The 24643-nt window shown below is 37.4% G+C and overlaps 1 protein-coding gene across 1 annotated transcript in view; it reads left to right on the forward strand.

The window, feature by feature from the left end:
• LOC127411663 (neurexin-2-like) overlaps positions 1 to 24312 on the forward strand; it is a 145620-nt gene extending 121308 nt beyond the window's left edge. The window contains exons 3-5 of the mRNA XM_051647379.1: positions 22013 to 22030; positions 24066 to 24137; positions 24272 to 24312. Coding sequence (XP_051503339.1) covers positions 22013 to 22030; positions 24066 to 24137; positions 24272 to 24312 — 131 coding nt within the window. The remainder of the gene's footprint in view (positions 1 to 22012; positions 22031 to 24065; positions 24138 to 24271) is intronic.
• Positions 24313 to 24643: the final 331 nt, after the last annotated feature.

Raw genomic sequence — 24643 nt, forward strand, 5'->3', positions numbered from 1 at the left:
TAGTGTCAAAAGTTTGTTTTCAGAGGTTTTGTGTGTTGATTGCAAACACCTCGCTCAAAACCCTCTTAAATTATAAATATTTTTGTAATATCTGTCAGATAAAAAAGTGAACACAGTAAAAGCATACTAACATACAATCAGACAAGAATCACTGTATAATGAACATATATTTTAACTGTTTAAACTGTGTTTTCAGGACATAAGATTGTTTATCATTAATGTCAGGGCAAGTTGTCACAAGTTTTAAATGTTATACATTTATACAATTTATTATAATTTTTTTTTTATTGGCCAAAACAGTGGTTTTCTGCCTATAATCAGCTGTGTAATGCCAGGTTCCACCGTGACAACTTGCCCCATACAGTGTGACATCATGCCCTGCTATTGCGCTCGACGTGTGTTTGATGAACTATGTTTTTGTTTTTTCCTGGGCAAAGACAGTGAAAGTGTTCATTCACTTCGATGCTGTGTCTATACAGAAATGATCTTTTAATGATAAACCTATGCTGAGAAATATTGACTGGGGTAAAGAGTGTGACAACTAGCCCCAGTGTGTTCTGCATGATTGGACCATGAGAATGAGCCAGATATTTATTCTCTGCACATCTTTAATCCGTGGAAAGTGTCTTTACCTCACACGCTAGACGAGTTCAATTAGCCCTGCTTGATCCCGCGTGCTGTAATCTTTTCATAGTGCCGCTGCGGCTTAACGTGTGAGAGATGACCGCAGGAGCTTACCTGCAGATTACAACATCTGACCGGCTGCATGCAGGACTCCATCTTTCATTAATCAAACCACACTGACAGTCAAACACATGTCTGAAGATATATACAGTAACACAATTATATCATATACACCACACCTGTTTTACACCGAACACACTTCTTTATGTCAAATGTTTTTCTTGAAATGTGCTTTTGCCGTCTTTTTTAAATAATAATTTAAAGCAGTGACATCCAGTCATTAAGTGTGACTTCAGTCTTAAAATACCTCTTTAGAGCAGCTGTATATGGGAGTGACTCAGAATCAGCTCATGTTTTCTGTCAGTGATATTTTCGCAAGCGTTTATTTTAGCAATTCTGTTTGAATGACAGTGTCGTGTTTGAGTGAGTCATATTCAAGAGTGAAATCTCTTATAATCCTCGCTACCCTCGTTATTTATACCCGGCGCTGTGCGGCTGAACGGGTGATATAATTACATGTGTGTAAAGCACGCTCACATCGCAGCACATCTTTAATTACTGGCTTTGAGACGCGGTCACGAGGGTGAAACTGCAAACACTGTAACAAATCGTTTGGAGTGAAAGCAGACAAACAGAGTGATGTGATGTTTACAGGCTGATATGAGGATGTGTTTGTGAGTAAACATAATAACAGTGTGCTAAAGGTTACAAAACCTGGCAGACTCGATATGTAATCATCTGTAGGAAAAGAGTAAGGAGAAGCTTTTCTTCGTTCATCAGCGTCTTATCTCATGGTGCGTTTGATTTGAGGCATCTCGCTGAGGTGACGGGTTTGTTTCACTCATGCTGATGTTTAACACTGGAGTGTTCAGGACGAGAGGCCGACTGCATTAAAAGAGAAAGCAGAATCTACTGAGAGTTAAAACTCAGTTTAACAGAAACATTTAGAGCGATCAAGTACAGCAGACACAATAGATTACTGACAAAAATGTTAGTTGATGAAGGGCGAAGATGAGACGAAAAAGACATGTATGATGACCATGATAATCAAATGGTTTTAGTTAAAACATACTGTTGATGAAAATATGATGATAATAAAAATAATATTGCAAGATATTAACACTACACAAACAGATGTGCAGCAGATTTCAATGGTGGAAATAGGCAGTGATGCAGTTTTAATAATATTTTAAGCTTAATAAAATGTAAAAATGTATTTTAATGCATAGACATGCAACGTGTGTTTACTGCTTTATTAACACATACAATAAATAATAATATTCTTCAGTATGATCATATTCCATATCAAAACTTAATAACAGCCGGTTCATTTGAACAATATTTGTATTCACTTATTCTTTCACAAACAGTAGTCCATGTGCTGCGGTGGTGGAGACGGGATCTGTTCCTCCTGTTATATCGTATATGAGGATCTTGATCAGATAATCGTTAGATTATACATGACTTCATATCTGTCACAGCGACAGCACTTTGGAAATTAAAAAAAGTAGTTTGCAATCAGAGTTCAAGCCATCATTACTAGTTCTAAAGTCACGTTTGAATTAGCAACAGAGGATTGGACACATCTTACGAACCAGCAACACATTAGAAAGTATCTCCATGCACAAATGCAGTTTTTGTGACCATAGTTTTTCCTGATTGTTTTATTTGTTTGTTGAACTGTTGTATATAAGCAATATCACATGAGCAAGAGTGCTGTATGGCACAAACATTCTCAAAGACGTAATGCACGGTTTAATATGTTTGAACACAGGTTGAAATGAAAAATACTGTGTAAAAATTACCTGATATAAACATGAAATAAAAACTTAACAGCTATTTGTAGTGATGTATGAAGACATCCATTCATCTTGACATCTCCGTCTCTCTCGCTGTCTCGCTGTTTCTGATTGGTTAGTAGTATTAAGCTCCGCCCCTCCTGCTTCGGCTGCTGTTGTCGATACTAATATTTGCTCATCATTGATAAACTGTCATCTCAGCCACTCTGTTGTGTTCATGTGTTCACCCTTGAGCATTCAGTCAGAGGCCAGAAGGTAAAGATGTTTTATTGATTAGATGGTGGAATGCAGATAGTCACAGCTGTCATCGTGAAGACAGATTTCAATCACACAACTGACGTATTTGAAACTTAAAGCTGCGGTGACCTTCATTTAAAGTACTACTTCTTCACTATCAATAATCCATTGATAGTTACTGAAGCGTGTAAATGCTGTAAAAACATTCATCTGTTTGTTTGAGAGACTCCACATGCCAAATTCTGACTCAACCAATCACGTGAGTTTAGGGCGGGACTAACTGTTTGAGTGACCAATGGAGGGGAACCTGATTGAAAACTATCATTGTTTTTGTCATTCAGTTTGATGAATTATCAAGTTTCTGATCAGTAACTTTTGTGTTTCTCATCAACACAATTTTTCAGTGTGATCTTTTAGAGCTCACTGTACATCTCGTGTGTTTTATGTGTGTTTACTGTGACCTTGTGAAGACAACATCCATCTGACTTGATGAATTCTGAAAGAATTATGGTTAAATATGGTTAAAATGCTGAGATGAATCTAAATGGCAGCAGTTCTCCTCCGACACTATTAGAAAGTCCATTATTCACAATAATGAGATCTAGATCTGAACCTTTCTAAACAAATACAGACAGACTGATTCTTTTCTCTTTGTAATTTGCCGACTAGGTGTTTGACTTTTGGTGAAAAACTGAGAGCGCGCTCGGGGTGATTGTCAGTACTGGTGAAGACACATGTCAATCAAAGGGAGAGGTGGGGTTATTAAGTGGACATGTGTCTGTCTGATGTGGTGAGACATGTTTTGACTCAGCGATGTTGACCGTGAGCAGCAGACGAGACTTGACGAGACGTTGAGTGATTGAAAAAGACCACATTGATGTACAAACAACACAAACTGTAAAGATTCACTTGAACAAACAAGAAAAACACACTGTTTGCTGTTTGTGTGATTATCAAGCGGGCTGTTTTCAACATTGGCATTATTAACAGTGAGACAGGGACTTTATTACGTTAGTTGTATGTAATACAGAGGATTGTTTGTGATTATTATAACGAGTCGTGATTCATTGCTGGAAATGTTTGAGTGCTCGTTGCAGTTATTATCAGTCACAGGAAGTACAATTTCATTTTCATGTAGACTAATACTTACAGTTCTCAACATGCAACTGAAATTGTGGTTTTATGTGATTTTTGGACATTTCTAATTGTAATGTAATTGTTTACTAGGGATATGCCAGGCTGCTAATTAGTTAATTAACTAATTAGTTGATTAGTGGGGTTGACTACTGGTGCTTTTAATGGGAGAATTAATGAAGAAATGCAACTTAGTGTTTTTGTGTGATGATAACTTGCTGTGTCAGTACAGTAAAATCCTCTGCCAGAAGTTTCAGCTTTAGGTTTATTCTTTTTATGCACTGAATCAAGAACACTGTCAGATGTTAAATCCTCTGCTGTCAGTAATGTTCCTGTATTTGTGAAGTGTTGTGGAGAGATTCAAGTCTTTTTCTGATTCTGTCTGCCACTGCTTAAATTCATATTTGCAGTAAAAAAGGTTCAAACTGCTTGTTGGGCATGTTGATGAATACACATCCTCACGTTTAATACAGTTCTAAAGCCTGAGAAATGTGGCATATAAACATGAAAACATGGCATATGCATTATTACTGCTTAAATTATTAAACCACATACACTAAATAATAATCTCAATAATCTCAGTAAGAGTCTCAGAATGTATCATAATCTATATCATTAAAAGATTTGAAAAACACTTGACTTTTTGTTTTTGTTTTTTTGGTCACGTTATAAGTCTTTAATTTTGGGTATGCCACTGAAACAGAAAATCTTTAAAGACACCTTCAGAGCTTAAAGAGTTAAAATAATGCCATACTGCTAAAATGACGTCTTGGTATTTATTTGGAATGCAGTATGTAACAATTGTTAAAATCATCTGATTAAAAAAAAAAGAAAAAGAAAAAGAAATTGTGTTGATACGACAAAGCAATCAGAAGTTATAGCATTACAAAAATAATGTGTCCAAACAAATAAAACATAATAATAGTACATACAATTGAAGTCAGAATTTTCTTACACTTAGGTTGAAGTCATTCAACTCTTTCTTTTTTTTTTTTTTTTTCTCCCTAATTTGTAATGCCCAATTCCCAATGCGCTTTTAAGTCCTCTTGGAGGCATGGTGACTCGCCTCAATCCAGGTGGCGGAGGACAAATCTCAGTTGCCTCCGCATCTGAGACGTTAATCCGTGCATCTTATCACATGGCTTGTTGAGCGCGTTACCGTGGAGACGTAGCGTGTGTGGAGGCTTCACATTATTCTCTGCGGCATCCACGCACAACTCACCATGTGCCCCACCGAGAGAGAACCACATTATAGCGACCACAAGGAGGTTACCCCATGTGACTCTACCTTTCCTAGCAACCGGGCCAATTTGGTTGCTTAGGAGAACTGGCTGGAGTCACTCAGCACACCCTTTTGTGGTTGTGCGTGGATCGTGGAGAGTAGCATGAGCCTCCACATGCTGTGAGTCTCCGCGGTGTCATGTACAACGAGCCATGTGATAAGATGCACGGATTGACGGTCTCAGAAGCGGAGGCAACTGAGACTTGTCCTCCGCCACTCGGATTGAGGTGAGTAACTGCGCCACCACGAGGACCTACTAAGTACTGGGATTTGGGCATTCCAAACTGGGAGAAAAGGGGATAAAAAATTAGAGAGTCCAAAATTCCAATAATCTTTCGGAAACGTGCTGTTTCAACTTCACAAATAGCCATTTTTGGGCATTTTCTGCTCAATTTGAGCGAAGCACACATTAACAGCAGCTCTTTTCTCCACTGCTAAAATAAGTGTGGGAGTGGAGCGTTTGCTTGTTAAAATAACTTCATCTATAGGAGCCTTTCTTATTTCTTACTTTGATAGTTTTGGGCAATAAGATTTTTTAATTCTTTAGCCTATTTAGTTTTTGAATATCCATTAGTTATCATGTTGAAGTGCTGCGCTTAGCGTCCGTATATACCTCTGATATGCGTCTGATCAGATTCAAGTAAACATAACAAGGCTAATTATACATTATTATCCTTAACACCGACTAGCCAATTAAGAAAATTGGTAGTTTTGCACATCCCTATAATTTACGTGTCAGTTTTGACTTGGAAATGAGTAAATACTCGATTACAGACGTGATCACCAGAACATTACATCGCACATAGACTTTTAATTTATCAAAACTGTAAAAGATTGACCTAATTAATATTCATGAGCTAAGATTTCACCATGAGCACTTTTTTAACAGTCTGTGGTTTGGACATCCTGATAAAGTGCTGTGGTTTCCTGCAGTTGATGAAAGTGCAGTAATTGGCCTATTATTCATAAATATTATAATAATGTTGTCAGAACTCTCAAATAGTTTCGTAATCAAACCTCTCCATCATGTGATCATCAGTCAGAGGCTTTTAGTGCTGTTGTCATGGTGACGTGGTGAGTGTTTGGTCATTGTGTGACTTGAGTTCTGCAATTATCTCTCAGCTCTGTAATTACACACAGATGTTCGACAGAGACGCAGAGAGAAACGATCTGTTCACATATTTGGGCTGTTTATGTTCATGTAAATACAGTGGTGCCTCATAAGAATATTAAACCTCCTACAGACCTGAAGCTGAGTTCTTTCCTATCTAATGTTTATGTAATTGTACAATCCAATCAGTTTTCTATGATCTATTTATGATTGTATGAGTTTATTTTTCATTTGCTCTGAAATAGAAATGTAGATCAGAAGGAATCTAATATTTGGTTTGATTTAAGGAGTGTAACTTATAAACACATTGAACTGAACCATTCAACATACAAATAATGTGCTCTTAAAATGAAAGCTTGTTTCTAGAGGAAACTATATCATGTTGATTTTTCTGTGTAACACTGGTGAATTATCAGTTCCCCTACTGTCACTCACTCGACGCTGTGTCAATATAGTGACACTAGGGGTCGCTCTTGGGAGCCCCAAACACCTCTAATCTTTGAAAAAAGGCCAATGAGAATTGGCGAGTGGAAATTGCATGCCACTCCCCCAGACGTATGGGTATAAAAGGAGCTGGCTCGCAACCACTCATTCAGATTTTTTCTTAAGAGCCGAGCGGTTGTGTGTCAGTGAGCTGAATTCCACTGCCGGCCCGTTCACCTCATAAAGAAGTGTATGCTGTTGGATATACAACGCATCATCGGCTTTCTCTCCTTCTGCACGCTTAGTGCAGACTACGCCCCTGGGCGCTTCGACAGCACTACTAAGAGAGTATATATTTCTGCAAAGAGTATATTTTCCTCTATCAGAGCAACACATTGACGTGAATGTCTTTTTAAATTGATCGCTGCGTCGGAGAGTGCACTCGCGATGTCGGACGCCGAGGACTCGACTGGGCTGCCACCTTCGGGTCTTCCCGCCCAATCTGAGGCCGACGCAGAGCTGATCGCCATGCTTGCCCGGGCCAGCGCAAGTGTCAGGTTGGACTGGAACCCTCCACCCTCCCCTGAGCCTTTGGGGCTAGATGACTGGTTCCTGGGCTTGGGGCCCCACCGCCACTTGGCTGTACGATTCAGTTCACCAGGTGCCCGCCCCAGTTCAGCGGCATCCGCTTCACCTCGGTGCAGGCCAAGAATGCAGCTACCCTGCGTGCGGAGATCGCAACCCTTCTGCGCAAGGGCGCGATAGAGCCTGTCCCTCGAGCCGAGATGAGGAAAGGGTTCTACAGCTCTTCATCGTGCCAAAGAAAGGTGGTGGGTTGCGGCCAATCTTGGACCTGTGAGTCTTGAACCAGGCCTTACACAGACTCCCGTTCAAGATGCGGACGCAGAAGCGCATTTTGGCGTGCATCCAGCATCAAGATTGGTTCGTGGTGGTAGACCTGAAGGATGCATACTTTCACGTCTTCCTATGGTTTACTTTCGATGGCCGGGTGTATCAGTACAAGGTCTTCCCCTTTGGCCTGTTCCTGTCCCCTCACCTCTTCATGAAGGTCACAGAGGCAGTTCTTGCCCCATTAATGGAAGTGGGCATCCGCATACTCAACTACCTCGATGACTGGCTGATTCTAGCACACTCTCGAGAGTTGCTGTGCGCACACAGGGACCTGGTGCTCAGGCACCTCAGCCGTCTAGGGCTTCGGGTCAGCTGGGAAAAGAGCAAGCTCTCCCTGGTTCATCATCTCTTTTCTTGGCATGGAGTTAGACTCGGTCTCGATGATAGCGCGTCTCACAAGCGAGCATGCGCAGTCGGTGTTGAACTGCCTGAAGTTATTCAGGCGGAGGACAGCGGTTCCACTGAAACACTTTCAGAGGCTCCTGGGGCATATGGCATCCTTGGCAGCGGTCACGCCGCTTGGGTTGATGCATATGAGACCGCTTCAGCACTGGCTTCAGACTCAAGTCCCGAGATGGGCATGGTACCGCGGTGCACATCGCGTGGCTATCATGCCAGTTTGCCACCATTTATTCAGTCCTTGGACAGACCTTGCATTTCTGTGGGCAGGAGTCCCCCTACAGCAAGTGTCCAGAGGCATCGTGGTCACCACAGACACCTCCAAGTTGGGCTGGGGCGCCATGTGCAACGGGCACGCAGCCACTGGCTCCTGGACAGGACCACAGCTGTGTTGGCACATCAACTGCCTCGAGTTGCTGGCTGTACTGCTCACCCTGCGGAGGCTATTGCTGTTGATCCGGGGCAAGCATGTGTTTGTCCGGTCAGACAACACAGCGACAGTAGCATATATAAATCACCAAGGTGGCTTACGCTCTCGTCACATGTCGCAACTCACCCATCTCCTCCTCTGGAGTCAGCAGCGGCTGAGGTCGCTGCTTGCCACTCACATCCCGGGCAGCCTCAACGCCACTGCGGACGCGCTGTCACAGCAGGTGATGCTCAGCGTAGAGTGGAGACTCCACCCCCAGGTGGTTCAGCTGATTTGGAGTCAATTCGGTGAGGTAGACCTGTTCGCTTCCCGGGAATCCTCCCACTGCCCGCTCTGGTATTCCCTGACGGGAGCCCCCCTCGGGACAGACGCGCTGGCACACAGCTGGCCACGGGGGCTGCGCGAATACACGTTCCCCCCAGTGAGCCTACTTGGACAGACCCTGTGCAAGATCAGGGAGGACGAGGAACAAGTCACCTTCTCGGACCTCATGCTCCTCGCGACAGCACCTCCCTGGCAAATTCCTCTGAGGAAGGACCTCCTCTATCAGGGACAGGGCACCATCTGGCACCTGCGCCCAGATCTCTGGAACCTCCACGTCTGGCCCTTGGACGGGATGCGGAAGACTTAAGTGGTCTGCCACCAGCAGTGTTAGACACGATCACTCAGGCCAGGGCTTCCTATACTAGGCAGCTTTATGCCCTGAAGTGGCGTTTGTTCACGAATTGGTGTTCTTCCCATGGTGAAGACCCCCAGAGATGCGCAGTTGGGCCAATGCTTTGCTTCCTGCAGGAGAGGCTGGAGCGGCGGCTGTCCCCCTCCACCTTGAAAGTGTATGTGGCCGCCATAGCGGCATATCACAATGCAGTGGATGGTAAGTCCTTAGGGAAGCATGACTTGATCATCAGGTTCCTGAGAGGTGCCAGAGACTGAATCCTCCTAGGCCACACCCCTTTCCCTCATGGGATCTCTCCGTGGTCGTCCTGGGCCTTCGGAGAGCCCCGTTTGAGCCACTAGAGTCAGTCAAGCTGAAATCCCTCTCTTTGAAGATGGCCCTCCTGATTGCGACTGTAAGATTAGGACCTACCACTGCGCCTCTTCCATATGTGGCTGGTAAGCCCACGTGACGTATTGCCACGTTACCTCCCTGTTGGGCAGGATGTGGTCTCTGTGGGGTCTTTTCCCCCTGAAAGAATATGAAAGGGAAAGAACACCTTCCCCGATGCGTATAATAGCGATAGATGGCCCCAGCCGAATCTAATACTCTGTGGAGAGAAACATAGAGAGAAAAGGTCACGGCTGGCATGGTCTGCTCCCATGCTAGTTACGTCGCTTCCCCCCCTCTGGGATGTGGGGAACTACATGATGTCTTGTGGGGCATTGGGGGAGGTTATGTGTGGACTGATGCACCTGCTATTACGCACACAGCAGCTTGCTTGCACCTGCATCGGCAGTTCACGTAACACGATCCAGCTGTTGTGCCGTTTTTCTACAGGGACCCCTAGTGTCACTACATCGACATAACGTCAAGTGAGTAACAGAAGGGGAATGTCACGGTTACTGTTGTAACCTCCGTTCCCTGATGGAGGGAACGAGACATTGTGTCCCTCTTGCCACAACGCTGTACTGTCCTTCTGAAATGTCCGGGGGAGTGGCATGCAAATTCCACTCGCCAATTCTCATTGGCCTTTTTTCAAAGATTAGAGGTGTTTGGGGCTCCCAAGAGTGACCCCTAGTGACACTACATCAACACATTGTCTCGTTCCCTCCATCAGCGAATAGAGGTTACAACAGTAACCGAGACCTATTCCATATTTGTGGAAAACACATACATAATATACATGTTATTTCTTGCTCAAGGTGGCGCTGATGTTTCAGTGATTGACTTGATTCACATTTGACGGAGAATCAGTGTGGAAGTAAACTATAGCAAGTGTAACACATGAACAGTATGATTTGGCGATTGTCATTTTATACCCAAATAACCCTAACCCTACTGACATTATCTAAGCATCTCATAGACTCAAAAAGTGCCTGAGAAAATACTTGTGTAGATTGTGTATTATGTGCAGATTATGTGTATTTTATGTGTAGATTGTGTGTAGATTATGTGTAGTTTATGTGTAGGTTATGTGTAGATTATCTGTAGATTGTGTATTTTATGTGTAGATTATGTGTTGATTATATGTTATGTGTATTTTATGTGTAGATTATGTGTAGAATGTGTTGTGTAGATTTGTGTAGATTGTGTATTTTATATGTAGATTATGTGTTGATTATATGTTATGTGTAGATTGTAGATTATGTGTAGAATGTGTTGTGTAGATTGTGTATTTTATGTGTAGATCATATGTAGATTGTTATGTGTAGATTGTGTAGTTCATGTGTAGATTATGTGTAGACTGTGTATTTTATGTGTAGATTATGTGTATTTTATGTGTAGGTTATGTGCAGATTGTGTGTATTTTATGTGTAGATTGTGTGTAGATTATCTGTAGATTGTGTATTTTATGTGTAGATTGTGTAGATTTTGTGTAGATTATGTGTATTTTATGTGTTGATTATATGTTATGTGTAGGTTATGTGTAAATTGTGTGTATTTTGTGTAGATTATATGTAGATTGTTATGTGTAGATTGTGTATTTTATGTGTAGATTATATGTAGATTGTTATGTGTAGATTGTGTAGTTCATGTGTAGATTATGTGTAGTTCATATGTAGATTATGTTATGTGTAGATCGTGTGTAGTTCATGTGTAGATTAAATGTAGATTATGTGTAGTTCATGTGTAGATTGTGTATTTTATGTGTAGATTATGTGTATTTTATGTGTAGATTAAATGTAGATTATGTTATGTGTAGATTATGTGTAGTTCATGTGTAGATTGTGTAGTTCATGTGTAGATTAAATGTAGATTATGTGTAGTTCATGTGTAGATTGTGTATTTTATGTGTAGATTATATGTAGATTATGTTATGTGTAGATTATGTGTAGTTCATGTGTAGATTATGTGTAGATTGTGTATTTTATGTGTAGATTATGTTATGTGCAGCTCAGTATGTGATTGACAGCCAGTTGTGTCTCATGAAATTGAAGTGTGGAAGTAAATAATCCTTTTCTAGATTTGTTAAATCATCTCTTTGATATATCTAGTTATTTGGTTTTTTTATAAATTATAGGAAATCATTGCAGAACTGAGTGAACACAAAGAAGAGTGATATTTCAACATTTTCATTCAAAGAGGTGTTTTTCTTACCTTTCGACATATTTTTGTGTTGTCTTATTTTAAACAAAGTTCACTAAAAGTGTTTTCTATGAAAATAAGATGTACCATTTTATGCCATTTTGTTCTATGGATTTTTCCACATTTTTACTGGACAACAAGACAACGATACTGAGTTAGTAAATTATTATTTAAAAAATATTTTTTAATTATTATTTTGTTTCTGAGTGCTTTGGACTTGTAGTTTGGTGTTAGAATTGCAGATCCGGTATCTAAAGAGCATCAGAAGGGATTCCTTCACACACCAGCAGCACTCCTATGTGATTTGTTTGACTGTAATAAACATCAAGATTTACATTTTCATACATTATATATATATATATATGTATATATATATATACACACACACACACTACCAGTCAAAAGGTTTGAAACACTTACTCATTCTTTATTTGAATTTGTTTCACATTTAGAATAATAGTAAAGTCATCAAAACTATGGAATAACATAAATGGAACACTTTGCCTAGAATTTGCAGACATGTACTCTTGACATTTTCTCAAGCAACTTCTTGCGGTATCACCCTGGGATGCTTTTTAAACAGTATTGAAGGAGTTCCCATCTATGTTGGGCACTTATTGGCTGCTTTATTATTTGGTCCAAGTCATCCATTTCAAAAACTTGTTTATTTTAAATTAAATGTTAGCTTTATAATGAAATCAATTCATATGATGGCACAATTATATTTTTGTCTACAAAACTAATTTCAAACATTTAAGCATACGCCTTCAGATCAAAAGATTAAGATCATGAGAAACATTTCAGTCGTGTTTCAAAGGTTTTGACCGGTAGTGTATATATGGAAATTTCTGTGAACATTTTTGAATGATGCAAACGAATTGTTGAATCAGAGTTGTGAATCAGTTAATTGAAACAGATGATTTGAACTGATTCACATAAGTGAACTGAACTTATCAACTCTAACACACTAATGTTTTTGTAAGAGAAGTTTCAATGAGAAATGCTATTTAAACATCTTAATGCTTTCATTCTTATGAGTCGTGAGACAAATGATCATGAAACTCGAGTAATGAGACACTTAATAAATATGGTGGATTTAAGAAGTCCCACTGTACATGGACTACACTCTTGAAATGGAATAGATAGATCTTATATATCATTTATATGTATCATTTAATTGCCAACAAAAGCCTTCATCAGCCAACTAACAAAGGACAATGCATCAGTGTGAACTTCTGCAGTTAATCCAGGATGAACTTCAAAGACATTAGTCATTAATCTTACAGTTCATACAAAATCTGTTTAAACACTGACCCTCAACACTTACTTAGTTTACTAATCTTAAACCATAACCTGCACTATACATAAGTAATATTGTCATTATATTCGTGATGTTAGTCAGAGAGGAAACTGGCCCCCACAGTGAGTCTGGTTTCTCTCAAGATTATTTTTCTCCATTAATCAACATCTTATGGAGTTTTGTGTTCCTTGCCACAGTCACCTTCAGCTTGCTCACAGGGGTTATAAATACAATTATTATTTATTTACTTATTTTGATATACAATTCACAATCGTATTTTATCAAACTACACAATGATGACTCCAAGACATTATAGATATTACAGTTTCATTTTCTGTGAATGCATGATTTTCTGAAAAGCTACTTTGAAACGATGTGTGTTGTGAAAAGCACTATACAAATAAAAATGACTTGACTTTCAGGTAAAAGAGTCAATCACCTTTTTGATTCAGACCTCACCTGTCAGTCAACTCGAGAACGTGCATGTGCATTCGCTGAACCCGTCTGAAAAATAGTGTTTTTAGCGTGATTTGAGCTAAAGAAGCACAATTTACGATATCATTGTTGTCAGATTTTACTGCTGATTTGATCGTAATCTTGACCAACTGTTTTGGAGATTTCCATCTTTCCCCATTCAGGTAGATAAGAGCTGCACTTGCATCCATAGAAAATATCTGCTCAAGAGCGTTCACAAGAGACTGACTTGCATTGAAAGGGACAAATATTCAATATCTATCTATTATAATGTGACTTAGAGGTCAGGGGTCATTCATGTTATGTTGTTATGAATTGACTGTACGCTAATATATTTACAGTCCATTGAGTGTTAATGTGTTCTCTGATCACTCATGTTAATTTCTTGTGTTGACTAGATCTCTCGTTAAACACACATTTATGTTTCTCCAGAGATCTCATCAGTCTCAGGAGTGACTCCAATCATCTCCCTGGATATTAATCAGATTTTCACTGAAGAATATGTCAGTGTTAGTGGATAAGAGGCTATAGATTTGAGCATATACAGCTACACATTCAAGTTATGTTACATACAGTTTATAAAAACAGACATTTCTGTAGATTTTTAAATATATGTGGCATGTGTTTCAAGTATATGACTTTTTTCAGTCAAATACATATATGAACATATTTCATCTAGATGTGTTTTGCACATATTGCCATCAGATTTCTGTATTGGGAGCAATTAGTTTTATAATTTGTATAATTTATGTTGTAATTTACACTCAGTCTGGACACATCTACTCTTTCTTTATTATCACTATTTTCCACATTTTAATAGTAAAGTCATCAAAACTATGAAATAACACAAACTTTGTGGTGCAAATACTATTAAATTACTAAAAAAATAAATAGTACTTTTACAAAGTATGGGATATATGTAGTAAGTGACTTGTCTTGTTTTGTCATAATTGTAGTGAATATATTTGAGCATAGATACAGTATACACATTTACATTCACAGAGTATTTAAGGGAATACAGTATATGTTGCATGGATGAAAAAGGCCATTTTTGCAGTAGTTTGAAATATATGTTGCATATATGTGACTTTTTATACCAGTGAAAACCATAACATAAAGGTACCATATTTCAGAAGTGTTTTGCTTATATTGGCATATAACAGATTTTTGCATGAGCTCTGCACACAGTTTTATAATGTTTACTCATTACAGTTTATTTATTGTCATTTAAAGTCTGGACACAAACTGTAAAACATAAAACGTTGAGTACACTTAAAGCCAGGTAACCAGCTGCAAAGCATTTCTGAGTTTACTCAACTTCAGGCAAAATAGTTGAACCAACTTCACAATTCAAGTTCCATGAACTCAATACAGTAAGTTAATTAAATTCAATAAATATGCATGTTTAAGTATAGCTGTCCATTAATATTCTTGAAAATAATATAATACAGTACAGGTTTTGTAAAAAAAACAACACTTTTTTTTCTTTGTGATAAATATTATTTACTGACAAAACAATGACACTGTAATCCAATGAGAAAAACACTATTTCATGCTAAGCGTTTTCTCTCCCATAGAAATCCATTATCATGCATGGTTACTACTAAGACTTGTGCTGAGAAAAAACATTTTTTAGTGATAAAAAAAATAATATTATACTAATATAAAATACTGTTGTTGACACATTAGTCATATAGCATTTTGTCTACAAACTGATGACCCACATTTTCAACAGGAAGCCGGTTCTTTGAGCTTTAAATATAAAAAGACTTCAGTTAATTGTTGTTTTTCTCTATTGATTGCAGCTTCATTCTTTTGACAAAAAGTTGCGTTTATTAAAAGTGAATATTGATAGAACTGGACATTGTTTTAAAGTGGTTTTCATTTTAAGCGTATTAGGGGCTGTTCACACCGAATGCGTTTTTGTGTCTGTCCACCGTGTTTTTCAACTGTTTACTATGTAAACAAGCTTTAGGTGGACCTCTTTAACCTTTGTGCAGCATGTCATGCCGGTACCCCGCTGGGAAAAAAGCGTTGTCCCGTATTTGGCTGGTAGAAAGTTGGCAACCCTAGTAGTCACTGCACATGAGATTTCACAAGTCAAATGTGTTTTGAACAGCTTTAAAGTCATTCATTGACTGAAGTTGAAGATAGCTGTCTCTACAAGTGTTTCTAATGACCACAGTCGTATATCAGAGTGGACTGATCACACGTCTTTGTTTTATCTTATCTGAGGCAGAAATGTTTTATTGTGTGTGTCGCTTGAGGCGAGACACTTCTGTAAGGCTTTGAGTTCCTGGAAATCCACACGTCACTAGACATCATCTGTAACGTCTCACATTAAAACACTTCCACTCCACCTGCAGCGAGACGTCTTCACAAACACACATACAGACGGTTAGCATTAGCACTGATGCTGAGAGAAACTTCATCATCGAGTGGAGACTCGACACAACACCAAACTGCTTTATTTCAAACAAATGTTAAAAAGTTTATTCATTGGTTTAGTATGAGTTTAAAAGCATCTCTTTAATTTTGATGTTTTTGTTTGATGTTGATGTTTTTTTGAGTTCATGTCACACAAACCGTTTACATTGACATCTGTCTAATTTGACGAGCTTCTACCAAGTGACGGATGAATTTGAGTTGAGAATCAGTGATCTACTGGAAATGACTGTTTACTAATTATTAATTTACTTTTCTCTTCTTGATTATGGACTGTTTCACACCTTAAGGCTGGATTACACTACATGACTTAAAAACTTTTTAAGTTCCCGGATTTTCAGTGTTTGCCAGCTCCGGTCAGAGTTGACCAAATCACATCGTACATGATGGGTACAGACTTCGATTTTGTACCCTTAGACTATGATTCCATCTAGTCTGAGGATATGAAATGCGTTTGATATTTTTGAGCCGACTATCCACGGCTACAGAGGAAATATCGTAGTGTATGATGCTCCACATCTTAAATCTAAAGTTATACAGTGAGCAGCCAATGGAAATAGAGCGCACAAAACAAGACGCTCGAGAAATAGAGATGGCGAACAAGCACTCAAGTGGAGTTGAACACTTAATGACACTCACTCCTTATCTCCCATTTCCACATCTTCATACTCAAGGGTGTTTCTTTATTGACACTGAACACAGAGGAGCAGCAACAACAGCAGCCATTACCGTTTCCATGTTTGTTTACATCTGTGAGCGCCTCCAAATACAGGAGAGCGTGTGTTTCCATGCTGTGTTGCCAGATTGGCCGATTAAATTTTGCTTTGGCGGGTTGACATAATTTGGGCTGGTTTGGGATGATTTGAGCATGTTTTAAACATTGTTAAATCAAGAAATTCCATTGATCATGCAACTAAAATAAAGAAAATGACTCCACACACAATTATTGAATCAAATATTCAAAACACCGATTTACACATGAACATGTGTTCAATCCTGTTCAGAGGAGCTACGAGTGGGTGTGGCGACCCATGAAGTGGTGAAAATGGGGGAAATAGCCGATCTTAAATCATGATTAGGACTTATCTGTGGAGTTTTTTCAGCCTATCTGACATTACTGCAACCCAATGGAGAAACTGCACCTGTGAATTGATGTCTTTTTGCTAGAAGTTAAATGATGCTTGATGAGTACACTACAGGTTATTTCGAGATGTTAGCACATGGTGATCATATTGCTCATTCTTCTAATAATCATGTGGAGAGAGAATTTTCACGAGTGAATTCGCTGCTCCTTCTGAACACAGAATGAATGAACATCAGTGTGTTCATTCCTCACAGCTGTCTGTGTGTTAGCCAGTTCAACTGACTGTAACCGTTATGTTCATGAGCACCGTAAAAAGGTAGGACAGATTATCTTTATTTTACATATTAGTTCATAAAATAAAATATTCAAAGGCTAAAACATAACAATCGCAGCACAATTAACGAATGCAATATTTGGCTTGATATTCCAGGGCAGCGTATTGTTTCCTTTTGTATATGTGTGTGTGTGCCTATTTGTGGGAGAAAGAAGAAGGGGGGTTAAATGTATGGTTTTTGAAAACGTTATCATTTCGTAGCTTAATTCGGTTGTGAAGGTTGTATGCTTTGGTATTATGGTTGGCATGTGCTTGAATTTCGTATGCACTGTTTGGGTGTTTTTCATACATTCGGGATAGTTTTCCACAATCATTGGGCTGGAAAACATCAAAAAATAATCTGACAACACTGTTTCCACGTGAGTTTGTGATGGGATTGGATCAGATTGACTTGAAAGCGTCGGGTAGTGTGTGATCCGCAGTCGTCTGGTGTGTGATGCCCAGTTTTTGTCTGTAGTGATTTTCAAAGTTGGTTAGTGTGTGATGCTTAATATTTTAAAAAAAAAAAAGTCGTGTAGTGTAATCCAGCCTTTACATGCATTTATCAGGATATATTTTCACTAACACTCCATAGTTGATACAGTTCTTGTTATCAGTGAAGCTGTGATAACTTGGTATTGTCAAAAGACAGATAGGTGATATTTTTACTGGACAGATGTTGTGAGTTGCAGCGTTCACACTCTTCAGGGTATCACCCTTGAACATTAAACGGAGATATGAGAAAGTAGTTTAACATTGAACAACTGACACACTTCACCTTTAATGTGGGTTCTGCTGGTTCTGTTGGAGTGTCTCTCTGGAACTTTCTTGCCATAATTAACCTATTTGAGCTTATGCTGTGAAATGTGTCTCAGGTCAAGTTCACAACTAGACGCTGATGAATCACGAGAGTCTCTAATGATCTGATGGACTCGTGCCGTGACGCCAGCGTGACTGTGAAATCACTCAATATTTGACTTTGAACTGAAACCATTGTGTGTGTGTGTGTGTGTGTGTGTGTGACCTCATTTCACCCCCTGTACCTCATCCATTTTTTTTTAGTTTTGCCAACACCTCTTTAGTATTCCTCAATCTATATCTTATAAATATTGTGACACGCAAAATTGCTAAAAAAATAATATATATATATATATATATATATACACACACACACACACACACACACACACATATATATACACACATATATATACACATACATATATATATATACAGTATATACATAAGGTGTATAGTGTCATTAGAGACCCTATGTATGTAATACTGTATTTTTATTTTGTTTGTTCCATAAATTATATTTTTATGATTATTTTATTTCTATATAACTTCAGTATCACAGGATATGTATTTCTTTGTTTATTACAAGAGAAATTAGCACTATATGCACACAAATAAATACTTTATCACGATAATTTTCTGTGCAACAATCAGTTTTATATTGTGTACACATACATATTATAGATGTAACTATAGCAAGTGTAACACATGAACAATATGATATGACTATTGTCATTTGAGTGTACTACTGAAATTATATAAATTCATCTATTTAGTATCAGTAAATGCCTGAGAAAATACATATGTGTAGATTATGTTAGGTGTAGATTATGTGTAGATTGTGTGTTTTGTGTAGATTGTGTTATGTGTAGATTATATGTGGATTGTGTTTTGTGTAGATTATATGTAGATTGTGTTGTGTAGATTGTGTTTTGTGTAGATTGTGTAGATTGTGTTTTGTGTAGATTATGTGTTATGTGTAGATTATATGTGGATTATGTGTTTTGTGTAGATTATATGTAGATTATGTGTTGTGTAGATTATGTGTAGATTATGTGTTTTGTGTAGATTATATGTGGATTATGTGTTTTGTGTAGATTATATGTGGATTATGTGTTTTGTGTAGATTATATGTGGATTATGTGTTTTGTGTAGATTATGTGTAGATTGTGTTTCGTGTAGATTATGTGTAGATTGTGTGTTTTGTGTAGATTATATGTGGATTATGTGTTTTGTGTAGATTATATGTGGATTATGTGTTGTGTAGATTATGTGTAGATTGTGTTTCGTGTAGATTATGTGTAGATTGTGTGTTTTGTGTAGATTATATGTGGATTATGTGTTTTGTGTAGATTGTGTTTTGTGTAGATTGTGTTTTGTGTAGATTATATGTGGATTATGTGTTTTGTGTAGATTATATGTGGATTATGTGTTTTGTGTAGATTATATGTAGATTATGTGTTTTGTGTAGATTATGTGTTTTGTGTAGATTGTGTTGATTATGTGTTATGTGTAGATTATATGTGGATTGTGTTTTGTGTAGATTATGTGTTTTGTGTAGATTATATGTGGATTATGTGTTGAGTGGATTATGTGTTTTGTGTAGATTATGTGTGGATATGTGTAGATTATGTGTTTTGTGTAGATTATATGTGGATTGTGTTTTGTGTAGATTATATGTAGATTATGTGTTTTGTGTAGATTGTGTAGATTATGTGTTATGTGTAGATTATATGTGGATTGTGTTTTGTGTAGATTATGTTTTGTGTAGATTATATGTGGATTATGTGTTGTGTGGATTGTGTTTTGTGTAGATTATGTGTGGATTATGTGTAGATTGTGTTTTTTGTAGATAATGTGTTATGTGTAGATTATGTGTTATGCGTAGATTATGTGTGGATTATGTGTTATGTGTAGATTATGTGTGGATTATGTGTTATGTGTAGATTATATGTGGATTATGTGTTATGTGTAGATTATATGTGGATTATGTGTTATGGGTAGATTATGTGTGGATTATGTGTTATGTGTAGATTATGTGTGGATTATGTGTTTTGTGTAGATTATATGTGGATTGTGTTTTGTGTAGATTATGTGTTTTGTGTAGATTATATGTGGATTATGTGTTGTGTGGATTATGTGTTTTGTGTAGATTGTGTTTTGTGTAGATTATATGTGGATTGTGTTTTGTGTAGATTATATGTGGATTATGTGTTATGTGTAGATTATGTGTGGATTATGTGTTATGTGTAGATTATGTGTGGATTATGTGTTGTGTAGATTGTGTGTGGATTATGTGTTATGTCTAGATTATGTGTTATGTGTAGATTATATGTGGATTATGTGTTGTGTAGATTATATGTGGATTATGTGTTGTGTAGATTATATGTGGATTATGTGTTATGTGTAGATTATATGTGGATTATGTGTTATGTGTAGATTATGTGTGGATTATGTGTTATGTGTAGATTATGTGTGGATTATGTGTTGTGTAGATTGTGTGTGGATTATGTGTTATGTCTAGATTATGTGTTATGTGTAGATTATATGTGGATTATGTGTTGTGTAGATTATATGTGGATTATGTGTTGTGTAGATTATATGTGGATTATGTGTTGTGTAGATTATGTGTTATATGTAGATTATGTGTGGATTATGTGTTTTGTGTAGATTATATGTGGATTATGTGTTGTGTAGATTATGTGTTATATGTAGATTATGTGTGGATTATGTGTTTTGTGTAGATTATATGTGGATTATGTGTTATGTGTAGATTATATGTGGATTATGTGTAGATTATGTGTAGATTATGTGTTATGTGTAGATTATATGTGGATTATGTGTTATGTGTAGATTATGTGTTATGTGTAGATTATGTGTTATGTGTAGATTATATGTGGATTATGTGTTATGTGTAGATTATATGTGGATTATGTGTAGATTATGTGTGGATTATGTGTTATATGTAGATTATGTGTGGATTATGTGTTTTGTGTAGATTATATGTGGATTATGTGTAGATTATGTGTAGATTATGTGTTATGTGTAGATTATATGTGGATTATGTGTTATGTGTAGATTATGTGTTATGTGTAGATTATATGTGGATTATGTGTTATGTGTAGATTATATGTGGATTATGTGTAGATTATGTGTGGATTATGTGTTTTGTGTAGATTATATATGGATTATGTATTTTGTGTAGATTATGTGTAGATTATCTCAATATGTGTTGGACAGCCAGTTGCATGAAAATAATGAATCCTGTTCTAGATTTGTTGCATCATCTCGTTTATATTTGCATTACATTTATACATTTGGCAGACTCTTTTATCCAAAGAGACCTTTGAATCAAGTTTTTTTTTTTTTTTTTTTTTTGGTCTTACCCCAATGGATTTATTTTTATTTATTTATTTTGTTTGTAATAAGAACATTACTAAATTGTGTTAGCTTTCTCTGAGAACAAGAGTTATTATGTTATTATCTTATAGCATTTTACTTCTCAAGTAAATATATCTTGTTTTATGAATGTTTAGATATTTTATTGAAAAAAAAATGATGACTTTTGAATCATTAAAACAATGTTTACATGCCAGAAATCCACCCACAGGAATGACATCAATAACACATGACCAGAAGTTCATAGTTTCACCTCAAAATGAGGATTTACACACTTTACAGCTCAAACAACAAACATTTTACAGAATAACACAAGCTTCACATTTCTGCTTTTAAGCTTCCATTGTAATTATTTGTATGTTAATGTACATTATGCTCCTCACTGAACTTAAACCAGAACATTATTTAACTGTGTTCAGAAGAACAGTGTAATTTCTGTTCCTCAGCAGGTGTTTTACTGTTTAAATGATCATCTTTCATAAATGTGATGTGTGATCTGTATATTCTCTCTCTCTCCTCTGCTGTCCATATTCTGTGGGAACAGAAGAATACGCAGTGGAAGGTAAGAGCGCTGATTATTCAACATAAACTCTGGCTGCATTTCAGGCTTTTGTCAGATTGGACTGCGGTTTTGGTGACTTCAGGGGCTTTAATTTACTGCTCAATGAGACTTATTTACTGCCCTACTTTATCTCAATTTCTTTTCTTATAAGTTGGTTTGATTTGAGTTTTGAATCTGTTTTAAACATATCAGTTGTAGCCTGTCGTATGAAAAGAGCTTGTGCATTTATTAATGCATAGACAGGAGTTATAATAAGGAATTTGAATCGGAATGTGCATTTATTGGCTCAGTATATTGGTGGTTTTATTAAAGGACACAGTAAACAGTGTGTGTGTGTGTGTGTGTGAGAGAGAGAGTGCTTTCTGTAGATATACAGTAATATCAGATAAAAAACAAATTGATATTGTTGTGATTTTTGTTCGCTGTACTTAGCCAGTGTCTTTGTTTTATTTGGATGTTTTGATATGGCTCTTTAAAATTGCTCATAATTTGGTGAATTAACATGAAACTAATGCGTCAACAAACCTGGAACGACTTCATAGCCGTGTTTTTACTGAAAAAAAAAAAAATCAACAGCTTAATCATTATTCAGCTTTCAACACTGCAAAATACAATACACAATATATAGAGTACACATGTGCACTGTAACCTCCTGAGACCCGAGTTTCCCCTTTGATTTCTTACTAATTGCAATTCATAAACTAGCAAAACAATATTAATTTCTAGAGCCAATAGTTTTCCTAATAATGAATGTCCTCATATGTGGACAGCGGGACTCAGTTGTGAAATTGTAAATAATATCAAGCTATAGAAGGTCACATAGTTCATGATGTTCTCAGGAGTGTTGATTATTCATGTTTCTGAGACGTTACAGTCATTACATCATAAATTAGCATAATTAATTCAGATTAAAGTAATGTCCAGCATCATCCAATCACTGTCAATCATGTTAAAATAAAATGATACATTATAAATTCTGAATCTATGTACTGATTATCATTGTCACATGTCTGTCAAACATGTTGAGTGATCCAAACATCATCTGCAGCCTGAAACTGAACTTTTGAGCTGATTTTAGGAGTGAATGCACTTAACTGCATAGAGAGCTATAGGATGCTCCCTTGCTCCCTATTTAGTGAATGACTTAACCTCCAGTGTGCTGTCTGTCTGCACTGGTCTCAGAACAGTTTGAAATGCACCTTATTTTCATCATAACTCCATATAAAGCCTCTGAAAGACACATTTTCCAGTTTATTGATGAACTCATTAATTCTCAATATGTACAGTGAAAACAAAATTAAATATAACTAAATTTATATTAAAATGAAACTAACTGTCCCACAGATGTGTTAGAGTTGAACATGTTTTTTCTACTTTTGAGGAAATGCAGTTCCAGTGTACACATATGTGGACATCATGTTTATCAGCACGCTAACACGTGAAAAATGACCAGATTTTTTAAAGCGAATTTTTTTTAATATCCAACAAATCTAGAGACTTTACTCTTTACACCCAAACCAGTTTCAATGAAAACACTTAAAGTGGTTTCTTATCAGAGGCACTTTTGTTGGCGCTGCGTCCGTAGAAGCGTTTCACGGAAATCGACATCACGTTGTTGTGTCACGTGACTCAGTGTGTCAGAAGTTTAACCCTTAAATGACAGTCTAGAGTTTGTGAACAATATTCAGATAGTTTTTATTCATTTAAATTATGTGTTGCATATAGCGAAGCCAATGTATAACATCCACGGATGTGTATGCGTGGTCACACGAGGATAAATTAACTTTAGGCTTCATTATGCACAAGTTAACACTGAAACGATGTGTTAACAGCACAGACAGCGTGTGCAAATAAACAACGCTATCAGCGGTTTAATTAATTCTCAGTGAAATCTCTGTGTATGTGACCCTTCTGGGTGAAAGTTGAAAGGTTAAACCCTGGCGTAGTGACACCAGACTGAGTGTGAGATGTATTTACCCATAATTCCCCTGCAGGCAGGATGTGTTTCAGGTATCTGTATGTGTTGTTCTCTCAGGACACAGAGCAGGTGATGAATTACCCTTCCCAGCATGCCTCAGGAGGGTCATCACCATGGTAACCAGCAGAGGTGTGTGTGTGTGTGTGTGTGTGCTGAAGTGAAGCAGGTCTTTCTGGAGCGTGTGATTTTCTTTGTCTAGCCGGAAGAAAAGTTCTTAATTAGATGATTGTCATAAACTCTTTATTATCCACCTTTTGTAACAGGGACATTTCCTGTGATTCCCATGTTTTTCTGTGAGCTTTGAGTGGGATCTAAATTCACAATAAAATGTAGAAAGAAAAATGTGCACACACAGATTTTACACTCAGATACGTACACACGGTTAGTGAATGAGACCCAGTCTTCTTTAATGTGTTGCTCGTCGTTTGAAATATTTCCTTGAAAACATTTTGTTTTTGTGGCAACCAACAACAGCACATGATAACTTGAGCTCACACTAGAGAGACGAAAGATGGTTGATGATGTGCTGAAGGTGAGCTGCTGGTTTTGATTGAAGCAGGTGACATTTGTGTAGTGGTGTTGGTCAGTGAAGCTCTTGATGTGTAAATGTCACCGCGCTGGACGTCCTGTTGCAG

This window comes from Myxocyprinus asiaticus, chromosome 2, assembly GCF_019703515.2.
Source record: "Myxocyprinus asiaticus isolate MX2 ecotype Aquarium Trade chromosome 2, UBuf_Myxa_2, whole genome shotgun sequence".
Taxonomy (NCBI): domain Eukaryota; kingdom Metazoa; phylum Chordata; class Actinopteri; order Cypriniformes; family Catostomidae; genus Myxocyprinus; species Myxocyprinus asiaticus.